At 37.9% G+C, this 20,847-nt stretch overlaps 1 protein-coding gene across 4 annotated transcripts in view; it reads right to left on the bottom strand.

Annotated features, from left to right (window-relative positions):
* PDE11A (phosphodiesterase 11A) overlaps positions 1-20,847 on the bottom strand; it is a 413,203-nt gene that overhangs the window by 229,691 nt on the left and 162,665 nt on the right. For all 4 annotated transcript variants that reach the window (XM_049615974.1, XM_049615976.1, XM_049615975.1 and 1 more), the window contains 2 exons: positions 7,556-7,645; positions 2,109-2,249 (listed from right to left, as the gene is read on the bottom strand). In XM_049615974.1, the coding sequence (XP_049471931.1) occupies positions 2,109-2,249; positions 7,556-7,645 (231 nt within the window). The remainder of the gene's footprint in view (positions 1-2,108; positions 2,250-7,555; positions 7,646-20,847) is intronic.

The following is a 20,847-nucleotide window of genomic DNA, read 5'->3' as shown; positions in this document are numbered from 1 at the left end:
TTAATGCTGATACCATCTACTATAGATAGTTGGGATTTTTATATTTATTTATTTATTTTGAGAGAGAAAGAGAGAGAGAGAGCATGCAAGCAGGGAGGGGCAGAGGGGAAGAGAGAGAGAGAGAGAGAGAGAGAGAGAGAGAGAACGAGAACTCCAAGCAGGCTCTGTGCTGTTAGTGCAGAACCCAATGGGGACTGAAACTCATGAACTGTGAGATCATGATCTCAGCTGAAATCAAGAGTCAGATGTTTGACCGACTGAGCCACACAGGCGCCCCATAAAGTGGTTTTTGACACCCACCCCCTACACTGTTCCTACTCTTCCCTCCAGCTCTATCCCCACCTTCCATATCCACTTCTGTCATCTGTACTTTTTCATCTGATGTGCTGAAGAGCAAGGCCACAGCACAAAAACCAGTCTCTGTTAAAAGATTAGCAAGAATGGCCACCCTCAGCTGGTTTTAGATTACTTGCAGGTCTGTTTACAACTGAACTAGCAAACAGTGAGCTTGTCCTTGTCCAGATTCCATCTGGCCCTCCAGCCACTTGTCCTCACAGGGACCCAGGGGGTGGTTCAGGGAATCCTGGCAGCCGAAGCCCCAACAGCTGCCTCTTCCTGCCTTTGTTTAGTGACAGCCTATAGACTGCCTGCACCAACAAGCACCACCAGCACCCCCCCATTCCTTTCTGAGGCTTCAGAGTCGGGGGGGGGGGGGAGGGGGGACTCCAGCAAGCCACTCAACCATCTGAGTCTTATTTCCTGCTCAATAAACTGAAGATGATAATAATGCCTGTTTCATAAGGATGAAGGGGAAGTGAGTGAACTCAAGTGATTCACAAAAGCATCTGGAAGCATTCCATATAGGTTATTGGGTCGTGTGTGTGTTTGTGTGTGTGTGTGTCCCCTCCCAAAGTTCCACTGAGTTTTACACAATCACAGGATAATGGCAAGGTTATTGTTTGTTTAATCCACACTTGCTAAAGTAGAAATAACCCCCAGCTCTGCTAAAATATAGGCAAACACCCCTAAACATTTTAAATAAATATAGATTTTTTTCACACTTCATGTTGAAATTTTACAATACTTATTATTAAATCTCCCAGATTTACCCTAAGGTTCTTATTCTTTGAAGAAAACAAACCTAAAGGCAAAGATAATAACCTCTTCTAAGTACAGTAAAATATCATCCTCTGAGGTATTAAAACAGCACTTAAATAGCTAGATAATTCCTGGTCTTGGAAGACAGTTCACAGTAAGATATTAAATTGCTGCTAAGGGTTTAGACATTTAACTTTCAAGAAGTTAGATTGATGATGATCATTATTTTCAATACTGTTGTGTGTTTACCCAGTGGATTTTCCCCCAAAGAGCCAAAGGGCTCAACAGAAACCTGACAGCTAAGGTGCTGCAGACCTGAGGCCTTGAACTAGCTTGCCACTTGCCTTTGGAGTACCAGGACCCCCTGCGGTGAAGAGCAGGGAGCCTCCTCCACCTGCCCCATGTTCTGTGCAAGTGTCCCCAGCTCCAAAGCGACTGTAAGAGAACTTGGAGACTGCAGTTCAGACCTTTGCTGCAGAGCACAGCCCAGCTGAGGCTTGTCACTCCACTCAGCTCAAGTACAATCTGCCCGAGCTCCAAAAGCAAAGGCACTGCTTCTCCAGCATTTTTTTGCTTCCTCCTCCTGATAAGAGGACTGTGGAGCATCATCTGGACTGCAATCCACACCCATAGATGCCAAGGGCCTTCTTCGCACTGGGTGAATACGATAGGAGCCTGGCACCTAAGTTAATGTCTATGCATCTGGGAGGGACAGGGCAAACCATCCAACCCCTCAGTTCCCTCATCTGTAAATACTCAGGACTGGGATAGACCTCTAAGGGCCCCCACCAACCTAAGAGTCCATGTTTCTAAGATGACGCAACACAAGACTGAAAATACATGTAAAAGAAATTAAAAAACTTTAGTTTTACAAAAAGCCATCTCATGGTTAGAAGAGTCATGAAGGGAGTGGTTTGAGTCATGATTTCACAAGCTGAATTACAAACAAATTACACTTTATTCCATTAATGCAGTCTGCAACTCTAGGTGACAGATAAAAAATGACTTACTGGTGATTCAATGTCCTCCAGGAGTAAAACAGAACAGCGTTCACATTTCAACAGAGTTTGGGCCCGATGCATTATTTTCTTGACAATTTTCTCCAGGTCAGTCTGTTCTTCAAATAGGTCATTAACAACCTCTAGCAAAGCCTAGGAAAGATGAAATGGATATATCTAGGTGGGTATAGGACTGAATAAAAATGGTTTTTTTCCTCTCAAAATTCCATTTTGTCTTTGCTATAATAAAATATAAATATATTTGTGTGGCTAATTAAAAACATGTTTTAATGTTTATTTATTTTTGAGAGAGAGACAGCACAAGCAGGGGAGGGACAGAGAGAGAGGGAGACACAGAATCCAAAGGAAAGTCCGGGCTCCGAGGTGCCAGCACAGAGCCTGAATGTGGGACTTGAACCCAAGAACCGCGAGATCATGACCTGAGCTGAAGTCAGCCACTTATCCAACTGAGCCACCCAGGTGCCCGTGTGGCTAATTTTTAAAGCATTCATGATTGTTTTGAAATGTTCCATCATTTTGTTTTATCACAGAGTTTTGAGCTGGAAAACACAACTTGAAAATAGTGCCAATCCATATAATCCCATATGAATCCTACATATAGCTATAGATATATATATATATATGGCTCTGAAGCTTAATTAGCATTCACCACTATATATATGTGTGTATATATATATATATATCCCTCATTAATCCATATATATATGGATTAATATATATTACACATATATATTTTATATACATACACATATATATATTACACATATATATTACACACATATATTTATATGTGTATATATTAATATATATACACATATATATTAATATATATATTACACATATATATTTATATATATATAAAACCCTCATTAATCCCTCTACACAAGAAGTATTCTTTCATTCCACCTGCGCAGGAAAACATTTAAATACTATTATATATCTCAGGAAAGAAAGTACCATTAAAATTTCTGTTAAAACAACAGAATGAAAAGCACACAAACTAAAGAAAAAAACCCTTAAAATTCTAACTTGAAAACTGCATACTCATTTAAAAATCAAATTGCAATAACCTGTTATTTTATCCAGCTAAGTTAACTTGCAATTTTTGCATTGAAATAATATTTATTTGGACTTTTTAATTACATGGCTCTTTCCAGAGATTTCAGAAAAGTGGGCTATGTACAGGTAATAGATATTATGCTTCTATCAGAGAGCAATAAGAAAATTACACAGCCAGTGAATTGTCCAGAGGGTGCTTTGTTCAGTAGAACTTAATGAGATGTACACTCTCAGGTCTGACCTCTCACAAAAGGATTTTGTGGGTTTTCAAATTAACATCTATTCAGGTAGATGGTGTTGATGATCATCCCAGGGATATGACCAATTGTCAACTTTAGTAATGAATTTGATTTGTCCTGAAACCATTGGAAACATGTGAAAATTTCTTCTCTGAGTCTGTTCAGGTAGAAAAGCATTTGAATGAGTTAAGAGATCCATGAAATGAGTCTAGTTCACTGAGCATCTCAAAGAGGATCAAATATCCTTGGTAGCATTTTCTCTAAAGAGAGCTTGTGAATGTGGCTAAAGGCCCTGGGTAGCTCTATGATCCTGATGTGGAGAAACACCAGGAGGTGAAAAAAGTTTTGAGTGTATCCTGACTGTTTGGCATTTGGACAGCAAATTGCTGTTAAGAAGGCAATGTGCAATAATTTCATACTTAAATATAACATTAAAAATGAGGCAATTGTCTAAATAATTACCAACACAATTCCCTGTTATTAAGGGGGAAACCATTATTTCCTTAATCATCTAGACTATTTCTTCAGATGGATCATATTAACTGAACAATTATTTAACTTTTCAATTTGTTGTGACTGCGTGGATAGGGCCTCTGGGACCCATATACAAGAACATTTATCTCAGAGGAAAAACTAATTGTGCCTTGAGACTTGTACTGACAAAGCACATCATAGTAATTTTACTGTTTCTAATTAAAAATTGCTGCTTTACTAACAAGTGATAAAAGTTTCACAAATAACAATACAGACTAGTTCCACGATGGGAGAAAAAGAGAAGGAAATCTAGGATGATAGGCAATTCAATAGACATTAGAGACCATTCATACAGCTGAACACTCCCCATTTCTTTATTTCACTTGTATTTCCCCCTGCCGCTCCTTCTAGTGCCTTCTTTTGTTCCTGGGCTCATCCTTGGACCTCTTCCCTTCTCTTATCCACATATTCTCCTCCAGATTACCCAAACTGGTGCCCTACTTTTAAATGCCATCTATATATACTGATAGTTCCTAAATATGAATCTTGAGTCCTGACATCTCACCAGACCTTTAGACTCCTGTACCCAGCTGTTTACTTGCCATCTGTACAAGCCAAAAGTCATTTTCACTCATTTCCCACATCAGTAAGCTTTGTACATTTCACTGCCAATTTTGGGAGGAATCTCTCACTTTTCACTGCCCTAATTCCAGCCACATTATTTCTTTTTTTCCCTAGCTCTATTAAGATATAATTGAAATATAACTTTGTGTAAGTTTAAGGTGTACAATATGATGGTTTGATACATGCACATACTGTGAAATGATTGCTACAATAAAGTTAGTTAACACGTCCATCACCTCACATAATTACAATTTGCAAGTATTCTCTCCCATTCCATAGGCTTCTTCTTCATTTTGTTGATGGTTTCTTTTGCTGTGCAGAAGCTTTTTAGTTTGATGCGGTCCCTCTAGTTTATTCTTGTTTTTTTTGTTTTGTTTTTGCTTGTGCTTTTGCATTAGAGTCAAAAAATTGACGGAGCTTTTCTCCTATGTTTCTTCTAGAAGTTTTAGTTTCATGTCCTACACTTATATCTTTAATTCAAGTTAATTTTTGTGAGTGGTGTAAGGTAGGGGTCTGATTTCATTTTTTCCATGTGACTATCTAGTTTTCTCATCACCATTTATTAGAAAAACTATCTCTTCCCCATTAAGTATTCTTGCCTCTTTATCCTATATATGTTAACTTACAAGCATGGGTTTATTTTGGGGCTCTCAATTCTATTCCACTGGTCTTGTGTCTGTTTTTAGTGCCAGTACCATATTGTTTTGATTACAATAGCTTTGCATTATAGTTTGAAATCAGGAAGTGTGATGCCTCCAGCTTTGTTTTTCTTTCTCAGGATTGCTTTGGTTATTTGAGTCCTTCCTCTCTACTCTCCAGACGCATGGATCAAGCTTTCACCTGCCGCAGTGCCTTTCCACTTGATATTTCCACCATCTGGAATGCTCTTCCCTGATCTTTGTGTGGTTTTGCTCCTTCATTTCATTTAGGTCTCTGTTCAAATAACATCCTATAGAGAACTTCTTGATCATGATCTGAAATAAACATCCTCCCAAACTATCCTTCAGTGACCAATTCCTATCCCTTTATCTCATTTCACTTGTTATAGCACTTATCACTACCTGATACTATATTATTTTTTATTTGTTTGCTTGCCTACTATCTATTGTTTCCACTAGAATAGTAAGTTCTATGAGGGCAGGGACTTCGGACACACAGTGTCTGAAGAACATCACACAATAAATGTGCTGAACAGGTAAATAAATTGTGCTAAACGTGAGGATGTAAAGATCAATAATACATGAAGCGTCCCTTAGAGACTTCAAAATGTAGGTGGAGAAGAATGCCACCAATAAATATTATACAGTGTGATAAGTGTCCACAAGTATATATTGCCATAATGGCAATATATACAAGGAATGACGAGAAGAAAGGAAGGGAGGATTAACTAGAAGGCTGAGCTGGGTCCTGAAGGATCTGTAAGGCAGGTGGTAGTGGGAGGAAAAGGTGGACATGATGCACTGAAGGCAGAGGGAGGAATGTGGCTAAAGGTATAAGAAAGTAAAGTAACAGGCTGTATTCTGGCAACAGGGGACTATTGCTGGAGTGCCAAATGAAAGGAGGAAAATGGTAAGCCATGGGGCTGATGACGAAAACAGGATCCAAGTCAGAGAAATGGTGTGGTATGCTATGTTAAAGAAGATGGCTGTAGTAATCTGTTGTGTGCATCTGTTGGCTGTGAAATATTCATAAATCATAATGCTTAGCCAATGAAACTTTTAGTCAATTTGATTACTAATTAGCTGAGGATTTCTAACTTTTTGAAACCTTGCTAAATAAATTTCTAAGTTGTGGCAGTAATCTCCATGTATTTAAACGTATAACAATGGGGCACCTGGGTGGCTCAGTTGGTTGAGTGTTAGACTTCTACTCAGGTCATGATCTCACAGCTCATGGGTTCGAAACCTGTGTCAGGTTCTGTGCTGACAGCTCAGAGCCTGGAGCCTGCTTCAGATTCTGTGTCTCCCTCTCTGCCCCTCCCCTGCTCACACTCTGGCTCTCTCTCTCTCTCTCTCTTAAAAATGAAAAAACATTTAAAAAGTTATAAATAAATAAATAAATAAAATAAAATAAAATAAAAGTATAACAAGTCCCTGGTCAGTGGCACGGACATCTCTTCATCTCTCAAGTCATAAGTTCGAGTCTCACACTGGGTGGAAAGATTACTTAAAAAATAAAAAATAAAAATTAAAAAAAGGTATAATAAGCTTAATATAATTTGATCTCTATTTGATACTTTAGAATTTTTTTTGAGTATCGGCCCACCTGCTATTCCTCTTTCTCTCCTCCTTCTTTCCTCTCTTTCTTTCCTATTTAACTCTAAAGCTGGTGAAGGTATAGGAGATCAATCCCTCTTTGTGTGTGTCTTTATAATCCTATAAAAGTGTTTGCATTATTGTCCAGCCATCTTGTGACACTCTTCCAGAAAAACTTTGAATTCAAAAGCAAAATTTATGAGATGGGGTGAAGTCACTTGTAACATACCTTGCTTCTTAAAGGAACTAAATTATACAATTTAGTGTGTTATTGTCTCAAAGCCATAAGTAAGAGTATATCTGCTGCCTTACAGTACAGATGTGAATTAATTTCATTTTTTTTAAAGATTATTTATATATGTTGAGAGAGTGTGTGAATGCGGGAGGGGCAGAGAGAGGGAGAGAGAGAGAGAATTCCAACCACGCCCCATGCTGTCAGCAGAGCCTGATGCGGGGTTCGATCTCAGGAACCGTAAGATCATGACCTGAGCTGAGATCAAGAGTTGGACACTTAACCAACTGAGCCACCCGGGCTCCCTGAAATTAATTTCATTTTTAAAAGAAGCTGGTACTATTTCCCCAAACAACAACAGAGAATATGTATCCACTTCCATTTGGACTTATTGCTTATAGGTATCTTCAACCATAAATTTGAAGGATTAAACAAATTAAAAGGATTCCTGGACTATTCAAAGATCATCTGCTGTTTTTAAAAGACATGATGACTCACAGACACTCGAAAGTCAGAGAGCTTTGAGGGTTGTCAACAGTGTTTCTTTCCACTCACCCTGCTTCTTTCATACTCTTTCCTTGAGGCAGCAAATAGCTGAGCATTAGATATGGCAATTCCACAAAATGGAAGATACATCTGCATAACCTGGGGGCAAAGAGAGTGTTAAAAACATTAAAACATCACTGCACCAAATTCCACATTCACTGCATTGGCCTGATCATAATACTTTGTTTTCAATCACAGAAATTGAGTATGGAATTGTTGATACTAGTATTTTAACTTTGGAAAGGATATTTTTCAGAGTTAACTATAACATGGTCTCAGTGAAGCTTTAACCATGGACAGTCACATCTATGAGCATATAAAGTGAAGCAACAGGTTATGATGACTATGATACAGGAACTGTATCTACATCATCTGTGCATTCCTTCTCTGATCAATGAAAAAGGAATAAATGAATAAATTTATATATCTAGAATCTAAGGCAAGTGCCCACATTCACATTTGGAGGCAAGCAGGCTGTGAGTCAATTTCTTTGCACATAAGTTATCTGTAGTGGGGATCTCAGCTTGACCCTGGCACTGTCAGCTACAGATTGAAGTATGCAAGGGACCAGTAGGAATTTAGCAACCTGAGGGCCTAGTAGCCTGAAGCAAAAGAGCTCAAAATGTGCCCACCGTTTGGTTGACATAACTGGATTGAATGCAAATTTGTGGGATGTCCTACTGAAGCCTGTTTGAGGAAAGGCTGGGGATTCTTTAAGAGAACACTTCTCCGATGGGAAGAAACAGCTAGGTGTGGTGGGCTCGATCCCAACAAAGACTTTCTCATCATTTCAGTATCACTGATTTTCAGTACTGCCTGGCACTCTCACTCAAATTCATTCCAGAATCTCTGATTCCAAAGGGAGAGAAAATACCCCAAGTAAAAACCAAAAGAACTATTTCCCTAAACTCTTTACAACATAGCACATTGGGACAAGTAATATTGCTTTGGGACTCCTCTAAAGCAGATAGAAAAGTGCATGTTTCTTCCTCCCTCTGTCTCCTTGTTTGTCTGTCTTTCTCTCTCTCTTTCTCTCTCTCTCTCTCAATCTCTCTCTCTCTCTCTCTCTCTCACACACACACACACACACACACACACACACACTACAAGGTCCTGTGAAGGGGTACCCTAGAGCAGTGACAAAACAGAGCAGCGACAAAACAGAGCAGCTCCCAATTCCTAGAAGAGTTTACCACAGGCGAGGGATAAGAATGGCAGGAACAGTGTGAGACACCCCGGGGACACCCAGAAAAGAATTACCCAGAGTGGGAGGTGTTTTTGCAGCAGGCTTGAGAAAGACAAAAGATGAAGAACAATCCACATTCTTTATCATTGCTTTCCTATTAGATCTTGCTTTGGCTACCTGGGCATATTCAGCTGTGACCTCAGGTCCCAGAAAGTATTTCACAATGCCATAGAAGCCAATGCTGTGACACCACTCTTATAGAAAACAGAGAAATGATGGAATTGGTATTAAGCAGAAGTACAAAACCAGTGAGCTGGCTGATTTTTACGGATCTTTCCTGGATAAATTCCTTCAATGAATTTGATTCCAACTTCTATTTAATGAGGACCTTCTATTTAATGAGGTGCCAGACACTCTCACTTCATTTCTTTATTTGAATGGCACATCAACTTGTCATGGAAAAATTTTAAGTACATTTTAGAGATCAGGGAATTCAGCAACTTGCTCAAACTCACACAGGAACTCAGGTCATCTTATGCTACAACTCATGATCATGTCTTACAACATGGTGCCTCCTAGAACTGGATGCTATTTCTGTTGCCCCCTCATTCCTCTTCCTTACTACTCCCCCTCATGCCTTAGGAAGTTTGTTGGTAAGCCAGGATAAAGCTGTTGACATAAAGCTGCCAGACATTCTGCCAGAATTTCCCTGCCTTTAGCCAGAATGGGACCACTTTCAACATCACCTACACACACAGCACTTTTCTTGTAGTTTCCTGTTGTTGTTGTTGTTGTTGTTTTGACTCTGCTCTGGAGACAGTGACTATGATGGAGGTGGAGGGAAGGAGGGGATACAGGTTATTTTATTTTTCTCCTTTTCTTTCTTTCTCTTTCTCTCTTTCTTTTTTCTTTCTTTTTCTTTCTTTTTCTTTTTTTCTTCCTTCCTCCCTCCCTTCCTTCCTCCCTCTCTTTCTTTCCTTTCCTTTTCTTTTTTCCTTCCTTCCTTCCTTCCTTCCTTCCTTCCTTCCTCTTTCCTTCCTTCTTCTCTCTCTTTCTCTTTCCTTCTTGACTTCCTGGCTTACTTTCTCCTTTCCTCTCTTTCTTCCTGTATTTATTTGCCTTCAGGGGCCAAGTTTAAGGTGGTTCAGAGGTCAAGCAAGTATGTAGAAGAGAATGACCAAATAAATATGTGAAATGTTTTCTAATATATCATAGGCTTGCTTCAATTCCTTTGTAATGCCAATATTTATTCAGCTCCAAGCACTGGGTCTTGTTAAAAATTATGTGACTATTAAATTAGATGACCATTGTCCTTTATATGGCTGTTCTGTGTGAAAGCCAACAAGTCACTTAACCTTTCTGAACCTATTTCCTTATCTGTAAAATGCCTGGTTTCGCTGGGCAATCTTCCTAATCCTTTTTAATTCTAATACGTGGTGATAAGTAGAAACATCTATGAGCTGTAATATTCTACTTGCTGGAGAAAACAAAGAATTCAATAAACATGCTCACATTTTTCTCAAGAAATAATCATTTATAGTAGTAATTGATATTGACAAAGTCCTTGGATATGACATTAAGCATTTTATACATACTATATCATCTGATCCTTGTAACTGCATATGCTATACCATTCATTCTATTTTTCAGATAAGAAAACTGGGCTTTACAAACTTATCCAAACTTTTTGGGAGATATCTCTCCATGGTTCTCTCACATTTCTGCACAACGTAAAAACAAAGGCACTGCTCTATATTTCAAAGGTGTTTGTATAATGAATGGCCTTGGAAAAAAGTGTCTTCTTCCAGAGCAAAGAGCAGACTTGTTTAATATAAAGTATAATTAAGATAATATTCTCTGGAGTAGAGGTCAGGCAAGCTTACTGTCCATTATGAAAGATCTGTGTTCTCTATATTTGAGGTTCCTCTGCTATAATCCATGTCCTGTGTTATCAAAATGATGCTGTTACTGAACACTATCCCAAGCCAGAAATAGCTGTTCACATATCAGTAAGACTATTTTATTTTTCATTTGTCCTGTTGGTATATTGATATGAACTCTACAACATAGTTACTTAGTAGTTGTAATTGTAAAGTAAGAGCCCAGGAGAAATTACTAAGATCCATGGTAAATTTATTTATTACCTTTTTATTGAGCCAGTTGCTATCGATTTTATTTTCTCATTCCATTGATTCCCCTCCCCCACTACATTACATTTCTTTTATTTTAGTGATTAAAACTAGAAAGTCTATGTGCATACTTAATAAAATCTAATTTTAATATCTTTAGCCTCCTTCCAAATAAGATAAGAAGGTTGAATACTTTAACTTTCCCAATATACATGTTACTTTTTTGCTTTTTTTACTTATACCTTGTTTTGTTACTGCAAATTGGACATTATTATTATTACCTAATGCTTTTTTAGATTTACCCACATGGTTCCCAATTTTTTCCTCTTTGTTCCTTCTAGCCTCTTCTTGTTTCCTTCTGAAATAATTTTCTCTTTTCGAATCCTTTAGAATATCCTTTAGTATTCGTGGTAAGTGTGTTTTGTTTGTATAGAAATGTCTTTATTTATGATCAATCTTAAAAGGTAATTTAGTTTGCTATACAATTCTAGATTGACCACTGTCTCTCATATTATTCCCCCATCATGTGCAGCTGATGCTGCTAAAATGTCCACTGTCAATCTAATTCATTGTACATTATCCATCTTTGTCCCCGGCTTCTCTTAGAAACTCTTTATGTCTTTGGTGGCCAGTCTGTACTTTTCCAGCCTCAGTCACAGGCTTAACTAAATCATATAGAACTCTAAATATATTGAGCAAATACTACTGAGGATGGAGACAATATTACACCTTTTTGACACATTGCAAACCGAGAGGGGAATCTTTATTTACAAAGGGAATGCTCTACCTACCCTGTGTCATTTATCAGTACAACAATTCAGCGCTCTGAGGCCAGAATCAGTTCCACTATGGATACCTACATGACAATATAATCATAGAGTTTCTAAACAAATGTGCAGAAGAATCAGATAAACACATTTTGAAAGGAGGGAGTAAGAAGCAGCAGAAGCAGTATGGATATAGGAGATGATGAAAAATCTTAATCTTTTTTCCAGTCCCAGTGCAACAGATGTCTTTTTTTTCAAAAAAGAAAGAGGGATACTACTCTATTCTGCTCTTTTTTAGGTCCCCCTCCTCCAAGAAAAAATACGAATTTGGCCTTCACTGTCTAGTTTCTGAATGCCAAAAGGTCTAAAAAGCCTTAATGACTAAGAAGCTAATGAGTCTGCACACCCTTGTGCAGTACTTTTCAGCTTGAAAGCACTTTATGAACATTGGCTAATTAATCTTTACAACATCCCACTCAGAAAGAGAGTTAAACTGAAAATCATTAAATAGCGTGGAAAAGTCCCTCTAGCCCTGGAAACTCATGAAAAGTATCACTAATAAGCATAAAATGTGAGCACTGGGACCTTGCATCAACGTCCTAAAGAAAGACAGTAGATACTGAGCCTTTCAAAACTTACAGATCACAGAGAAAGGCTGTTAAAGCCTCCAGGGCTGGTCCCGTCCAATAATACATCATTAAAGGACACTGGAGGTCTACACTGGAGATTCTGTGAGGGGCCTGGGGCCACCCCCTTTATGGACTCCACTCCTGAAGGCAAATAGCTTGAAGAGCCACATCACTATCAGCTAAGGTCACGGGTGAGACAAGGTCTTCCCACCATCATGTAGCATCTCCTTTCTCTGTGCAGACCCTGTAAGTTGCACTAGCAGGTCCCTTCCGCCCCCTCTGGCAGTTAACTATAAGGCAAAACTTCACTGAGCTGGGTGGGGCCACCTGATTGGAAACCGGGAGTGTTGTAACTCAAACACGAAATAAGCTCTTCAAGTAATTTGGAAAATAAGGTATCAAAATATGGATGTAGTCACATTATTCTCACATTATGAAATACTTTCCATATTTTAGGAAGATAATATTTAAAAGAGTAAAAAAATGAGTTTGAAGTTTTCTAGAGTCTCCAGAGGAAATTCCTGCTTCCAGAGGTATAGTTTGGTTCACTGCAATTTTGTTTCTAAGCAAATTCAATAAAAGCAATAGGTCAGGTGTTTATTTCAAGAATAAGAATCCTGCATGAATCTTGTCACCTCACATCAAAGTACACACACTTGGCTGAAGCATGCCTTTCTCTTATCATGCTGTGCCCTCTTTGAAGAAAACAGCCTCCCCAAAATAAATAGAGACATACATAAAGTACCAACTTTTAAAAAAATGTTTTAATGTTTATTTATTTTTGAGAGAGAGTCGAGTGGGGAAGGGGCAGAGAGAGAGGGAGACACAGAATCCAAAGCAGGCTCCAGACTCCGAGCTGTCAGCACAGAGCTTGATGTGGGACTTGAACTCATGAACAGCGAGCGGGATTCTGACATGAGCCAAAGTTGGACACTTTACCGACTGAACCACCCAGGCACCCCAAGTACCAACTTGGTTTAAAAGAACATTGGCATGGAATAGACAATCCAACACATACTTTTGGAAACTGTTCGCTTTAAGTATAAACACTCTAGGGACACCTAGGTGGCTCAGTCAGTTAGGCATCCGACTTTGGCTCAGGTCATGATCTCACCATTCCAGAGTTTGAGCCCCATATCGGGATCTGTGCTGACAGCTCAGAGCCTAGAGCATCTTTCAGATTCTGTGTCTCCCTCTCTCTCTCTCTGCCCTCCCCCACACTCATGCTCTGTTTCTCTCTCAAAAATAAATAAAAATAAACAATAAAAACAATTAAAAAAAAGAACACTAAAGAGAATGTGGGGTGCATTTTATTCACAAAAGATGAGGAAGAGCAAGGCAGCAAATAAAGGAAAAGGAGAAACTTACTCTTCTGCTTTCCGTTCTTAGGAGAGGGGGACATAGGTGTTTCCGCTTCTGCCCTGGTGGGTATCAAAGTGGGGGACCCCAGGGGAACTGGAATGAGTACCCTTCAGCTAACTCACCTCTCTTTCTGAGGCTAGTATTGGCTAAAATATCCCTAAGAGGCCAAGTTCATCCAAGGGTAGACAGGCTGAGGCCAATTCCTGGTAGGTAGCCTTGAACCATGAGTGCCCATTTTCCTTGACTTTTTGCAGGTGCTGGTCTGCTGAGCAACTGAATCTTGCAGGTACTAATTGTATCACCTGATAACCTTATTCCTATTTGCTCCCACCTGAGAGACTTTAGAAAAACAACCCACTCATATCCAAAGGCACTTCTAAATTCCCACCCTCTTATGCACAGACACTCCATTGAAAGAACATATTGCAGGAGCCATGTCCATTCCAAGATCATTTATATTGTGCTTTTCAGATCATAAGATTTCAACAGAAAAAAGAAAAAAAAAAGCACTCATATTTCTACCACTCAGGGGTAACCACTATTAACATTTTGGAAACTAACATTCAAATTTTCATCTCTCTCTCTCTTCATATAAACTCAACTAGGCTAATCCTATATGTAATATTTTATCTGCTTTTTCCCCTTTTGTAACCAGCTATCACTTATTATGACCAATGTCTGTGGATGCAAAATATCCCATTGTATAGTGCAGAAAAAGAAATTTTATAGAGAAAGAAAGTAGATTACTGGTGCCTGGACTAGTGGTGGTAATGAGATTAACTGTAAATGGGATAAGGGATCTCACTGGGGGTATGTGCTAAAACTGATTTATGCTGATGGTTGCACTACTCATGAAGTTACTAAAAATCACTGAATCGCTCTTTGAAATGGGTGCATTTTATGACATGTAAAATATACCTCCATATAGCTGTTAAAAATTATCATTCAAAAATCCCACTCATTGTGTGAATTAATATTTTTTAGTCAATCATCTGCTGGGCATTTAGGTCATTTCTAACTTTAATAATCTTAGAGTTAAACATTCTAGAAATTAAATGTTTACACATCCCATAATTATTTTCTCAGGATAAAGCCCTAACATTTGAACTAATTTATTTAACACACACTTACATAGCACTTTCTCTGCACCAGGAAATATTCTCATTAATATTAATTCATTAATATGTATGTACATTTTTAAATAACTCCTAACATTACACAAATTTTTAGTTTTTGTTTAAAAAATCAAACAGTATAGGGGCTCCTGGGTGGCTCAGTTGGTTGAGCATCTGACTCTTGATTTCGGCTTGGGTCATGATTTCACGGTTTGTCGTACTGAGCCCTGCATCCAGCTCTGCACTGACAGCTCAGAGCCTGCTTGGGATTCTCTCTCTTGCTCTCTCTCTCTCTCTCTCTCTCTCAAAAATAAATAAATAAACTTAAAAAAAATCAAACAGTATAAAAGTGTATACAATAAAATAACTACAGATGCCTCTTCATTTCCTATTCTGCCCTACTCCTCCCCCAAGGAACAACCCTAAGAGGCATTCACAGTGCATTCTTCTAGACCTTTTTTAATTAACTGCCAACTTAACAATATTTAGTTCTGGGGGTGTTTGTAAACACAAGTGGGATCACACTATAAGTTATGTTTTATACCTTCTGTATCACTTGGCAATATCTCTTGGAAAACTTTATGTGTCAGTTCAAAGAAATCTACTTAATTCCTTTTCATCTCCGTGGAACATTCTATGAGGAGACATTCATGTTGTTTCCAATTTTTCTCTATTACAAATAACACTGCCATGAACTTTCTTGTAAACACATCTTTGTGCACTTGGACAATACTTCTGTTGGACAGATTCCTAGAAGTGAAATTTTGGTTGAAGAAAATTTGCATTAAAAAAACATCTTAACAGCAACTGCCAACTCCTCCTCCAAAAATTCTCTACCAATTAATACTCCCACTAACAGTCATCAGAGAATTCATTTACCTCTACTCATACAACATTGGATATTATTATTCTTTTTAAATCTTGTCTGACAGATTAAATCAGCATTTACTTTTGCATTAACTTACATTTGTTTATTAGTGATACTGATAATAATTTCCTAATATATTTGTTGGTTATAATTTCCATAATTTCTTAGCTATCTGTTTTTAATATAGCCTCTTTGTGTCTTTCACTTATCTTTTACTGGACATTCTACTTCTTACGGCTTAGTACGCACTCTTTTTATTCTAAAAATAATAATCATCTTCCATTTTCGCAAATCATGAATCTTACTCGATAATTAACAATTGGCATCTCTGTGATACAGTCCAACAGCCCTACAAGCTATGATTGCTTCATCAAAGATAAGTAGATATTACGGCTCAGTAAACTTGGCCTACTCCCTCTCACTGTATAAAGAAATTTTACAACAATATCTATCTATATAACTCTGTCAAGGTTATTTTTATAAGCAGGTTGACCTACATATTTCATCCTGGTTATTTGCTCCATCCATTTTTGTAACTTAGAGTTTGTGTAAGAAGTCAATTTGAGCTACAGCTTGATCCAGGCATTCTTGAGTTTTAGCTTTTAAGGTCGTTATGATTTCCCCAATTACCAAGCACAGGTATAATTGCAGAAAGCTGTACTGCCTAGTAATTTAGTGTTGGTATCAACACCTTCATGCTGGAAAAATCCTATTATATCATAATAAATGTATGAACAGAAAAATTCTCTAAGGCTATTTTCTGATGAGAAACACATTAGTCTTTCTTTGAATTTGAAACATATTCACACTATGTCCTCCTGTCAGTAGCAGGATCCTTCTTTCACCATCTTATTTATCTAGCTCTTTCTTTTGTATAACTCCTGGTTCTTAAAGTAGTAGACATTTCATATAAATGGACTCATATAATATGTGGCCTTTTGTGTCTGTCTGCTTTCACTTATAATATTGTTTTCAAGGTTTTTCAGTCTTTTTTTTTTTTAATTAATAGACTTTATTTTTTAGAGCAGTTTTAGGTCACAGGAAAGTTGAGTGGAAGGTACAGAGATTTCCCATAGACTTCCTTTCCTCCCCCCAAAACACACAGTTTTCCCTAGTATTAACATCTTACATTAGTGTGGTACATTTGTTGTAATTAATGAGCCAATATTGATATATTATCACTAGCTACAGTCCATAGTCTCATTAAGTCCAAACCCACATTAGGGTTTACTCTCTGTGTTGCATAGTCCAAGGGTTTTGACAAATATATGATGACATGTATCTACCATTACAGTATCACACAGAATCATTTCAGTGACCTAAAAATTCTCTGTGTTCTGCCTATTCGTCCCTCTCTCTATCTCCCCAAACCTTTGGTAGCCAGTGATCTTTTTATTGATTCCACAGTTTTATCGTTTCAGGAATGTCATAGAGTCAGAATCATACAGTATGTAGTCTTCAGATTGGCTTCTGTCACATAGCAATATCCACTTAAGGTGACTTCATGTCTTTTCATGACTTGACAGCTTTTCATTTATTTTTATTACTGAAAACATTCCATTATATGGATGTACCACAGTTTGTTTACCCATTCACCTATTGAAGGACATCTTGGTTGCTTCCATGTTTTGGCAATGATGAATAAAACTGCTGTAAACAGTCACATGCAGGTTTTTGTGTGGACATAAGTTAACAATTCATCTGGCTTAATACCCAGGAGTATGATTGCTGGATTGTATGAAGTGAGTATTTTAGTTTTATAAGAAACTGCCAAACTGTCTTCCAAAGTGGCTGTACAATTTCGCATTTGCACCAGCAACGAATGGAAGTTCCTGGCGCTCCACATCCTTGTCAGTGTTTGCTGTTGTCAGTGTCTTGAATTTTAAACATTCTAATAGGTGTTTCATGATATCTCATCATTGTTTAAATTTGCAGTTGCCTGATGACATGGGATGTTGAGCATCTTTTAATATATTTATTTGCCACTGGTGAGCTATCTGTTCAGATCTTTTGCCATTTTTAAATCAAGTAGCTTGTGGCTTATTGTGTTTTAGGAGTTCTTTACATATTTTGGATACCAGTCCTTTATCAGATATATATGTTTTGCAGAGATTTTCTCCAGTACGTGGATTGTCTGTTCATTACATGTTATTCTTGTGTAAAGCTTAACTAGACTTGTTACTTGTTTCTGTTCTGATTTCAGAGAACTTTAAGATAAATCAAAGATTTTAATACATTTCCTCATCTATTTTCAATCTTAGCTCAATATCAGTGTACCTAGGACAATATCCTTTTGTCCAGGCTCAAGGAAAAAAGCATGTTTTTTCTGTGGAGGTAAGCCCTGTACTAGGGTTTTTCATTTGTGTCACTTCTGTGGGATCGTGGGGCTCTTCCTGTCCACCATCATTGTTTCTATCTCCTGTGTCTGGATCTTCTCTTCTCCACCAGAGGGGAATGTTTTCCCTTTCATTTGGTATTGCTGTTTCCATCCTCACCTGCATCTGCTTACCTTCAGGTCCTCACCCCCTGTCATTTGGATTACAACCTGCAATCTACAAGAATGGCTCACTGGAAGCTTGTCTATGACTTCCCGATCAACAAATCACAAAATCCACCAACTAATCTAAGCCCTTGTCCTTTTTAAAGCCTTTAACACTTAATCACCAGCTGGATATTAAATATTTGGCTAACATACACTGTACATTCCTATCTCTCCTTCTGTGTTTCTGACACCCCTATTCAAGTTAATATTCCTAGATTCAGTCTTTGGCCTTCTAGCCTTCTCTTTCCACATTCTCCATCTAAGGATGTATTTATTCTCATAATACAAGAACCCTACGAAATAAAGCAGGTTGGCCGTCTAAGAATTAACCTTTGAGTAAGAGTCACCTAGAAAAGAGAGCAAATTTCATAGGGCCAGATATTTAAGCAGCCAAGAAACTTCCTTCTTCTGCTTACTCACTCCTCCTGCCTCACTCTTGAATGTTGGTCCATCTTTAATTCCCTTTGGCTCTGAATTCACACTCTTATGTCCCTAACCACACTTCTTCTCAGCCACCCTCTACTATTTTTCACATTTAGGTTTTAGAGTTTCTCATCCTAATCCATCAAGTTGAGCTCTGGAAACATTTGCTTCCTCTATCTTACAGTCCAAGTTTAGCATTTCCAGTACTAAATTGAACTTGAACTCTGAATTCAACTATTAACTAGACAGTTACCAAAGTCTCTTCCTTTTATCTATGTCTTCAATAGTAACTTCTGGGATGATTCTCAGAGATGGCTCTCTGGTGCTGACTTTTCTCTGTGCTCTAGCTCCACATTGGAGCTGCCTAGAGGACATTTCAACTCGGAGGTCTATATACTACCTCAAACTCAGCATTCCAGAACCAAGTTTATCATTTCAATCCCCTTCTCCTCCTGAAGAAAGAGAGCTTCTACTAACTAATTTGGATGTAAATTTTAAAAAATAAAAAATAAAGTAATAATAAATCTCCAATCCACCAAGGGGGAAAAAAAAGAGAGAGAGAGCTTCTAAAATGCTCTATATGTGCCAAATGGATAATTTATGTTCTATTCACCCAGTTCCAAACTCTTAAAGCCATCTTTGATTGCTGTCCATATACTCGCTAAGCACATCAAAGCAATTCAGTAGCTTTGAGATCTCCATCCCCATACCGCTGAGTTTCTGTGGCCTAGCATATTCACTCCTCACTATCTCTAGATTATTCTAACAATAGTCAAGACATTCTCATCCTCACAATGTCTCAAGAACTCATTAATTTTTGCTTTCCCATCCAGTATAAATTTAAACATACTGACTATCCCAATGTGCCCTGTTGTCACAGTTAAAGAATGTAAGAAATATTATAAATGCCTTACACATATTGAAAACTGTTTTTGCAAACTACTATTATCTGAGTATTTTTACACCACATACAGTCTTTTTTAAAAATCTCATTAGAGTCTCATCAGAAAGTATCTCCAATATTTAAGACTATGGCTTGGTATTTTATAGATGCTTGTGGAAGATACGTAATAATCCCAGGAAAAATAGTGAGGAAATATAAAATTGCTATTCAGAGGAATACACGAGACCCAGAGGGGATTCTTCTACTTATATATCTTTTTTTCATTTTCCAAAAATAATTTATCATCAAAATGCAACACCAATGACATGGATAATAAACCATACTATTTTTTAATTTCCAGCAATATTCTCCAGTGGAGAAGAAACAGAGAAGGCTATGAAAAATATGCTTAGAGCATTAATATTTAATTAATGTAATAGGACCCTAAAATGAATATTATAAATGTAAAAGCCTTGATCAAATCCATAAGTTTTGTCTATGCAAGTAAAACACTGAATTGGTACCTACTAAATTTAAGACATTCTTAACAGACAACCTGGAAGGCTGAGCTTAAAGTTTTGCGTAAAAACAAATAGAACTTTGTGAAGGGCTAATCATTCACAGGCACACCTCACTGTATTGTGCCTCACTTTGTTGTATTTTGCAGATATTGTGCTTTTTAAAACTCAGGATTTGTGGCAACTCTGCATCCAGCAAGCTCTCAGTACTATTTTTCCAGCGGCATTTGCTCACTTCACGTCTCTGTGTCACATTTTGGTCATTCTCTCAATATTTCAATTTTTTTCATTCTTATTATATTTGTTATGTGATCTGTGATCAGTGATCTTTGATGTTATTATTATAATTGTTTTGGGGTGCCGCAAACCATGCCCATATAAGACAACAAACTTGATCAGTAAATGTGTGTGTTCTGACTGGTCTACCAATGAGCCAGTCCTCCCCAGACTCTCTCCTCTCCTTGGGCCTCCCTGTTCCCTGGGACACAACACTGTTGATATTGGGCCAATAAATGACCCTACAATGGCCTCTAAGTGTTCAAGTGAAAGGAGGAGTTGCACGCCTCTCACTTTAAATCAAAAGCTAGAAACGGCTAAGCTCAGTAAGGGAAGGCATGTTGAAAGCTGAGATAGGCCAAAAGCTATGCTTTCTGCACCAAACATTTAGCCAAGTTGTAAATGCAAAGGAAAGGTTCTTGAAGGAAATTAAAAGTGCTACTCCAGTGAACATACAAATGATAAGAAAGCAAAACAGCCTTATTGCTGATATGGAGAAAGATTTAGTGGTCTGGCTCAAGTTCTAACCAGCTGCAAGTCTCCCTTAAGCCCAAGCCTAATCCAGAGCAGGCCCTAGCTCTCTCTGATACCATGAAGGCTGAG

The sequence above is a fragment of the Panthera uncia genome (assembly GCF_023721935.1).
Source record: "Panthera uncia isolate 11264 chromosome C1 unlocalized genomic scaffold, Puncia_PCG_1.0 HiC_scaffold_3, whole genome shotgun sequence".
Taxonomy (NCBI): Eukaryota; Metazoa; Chordata; class Mammalia; order Carnivora; family Felidae; genus Panthera; species Panthera uncia.
The sequence above is the reverse complement of the archived record's forward strand: the minus strand, read 5'-3'. Positions and strand labels throughout refer to the sequence as shown.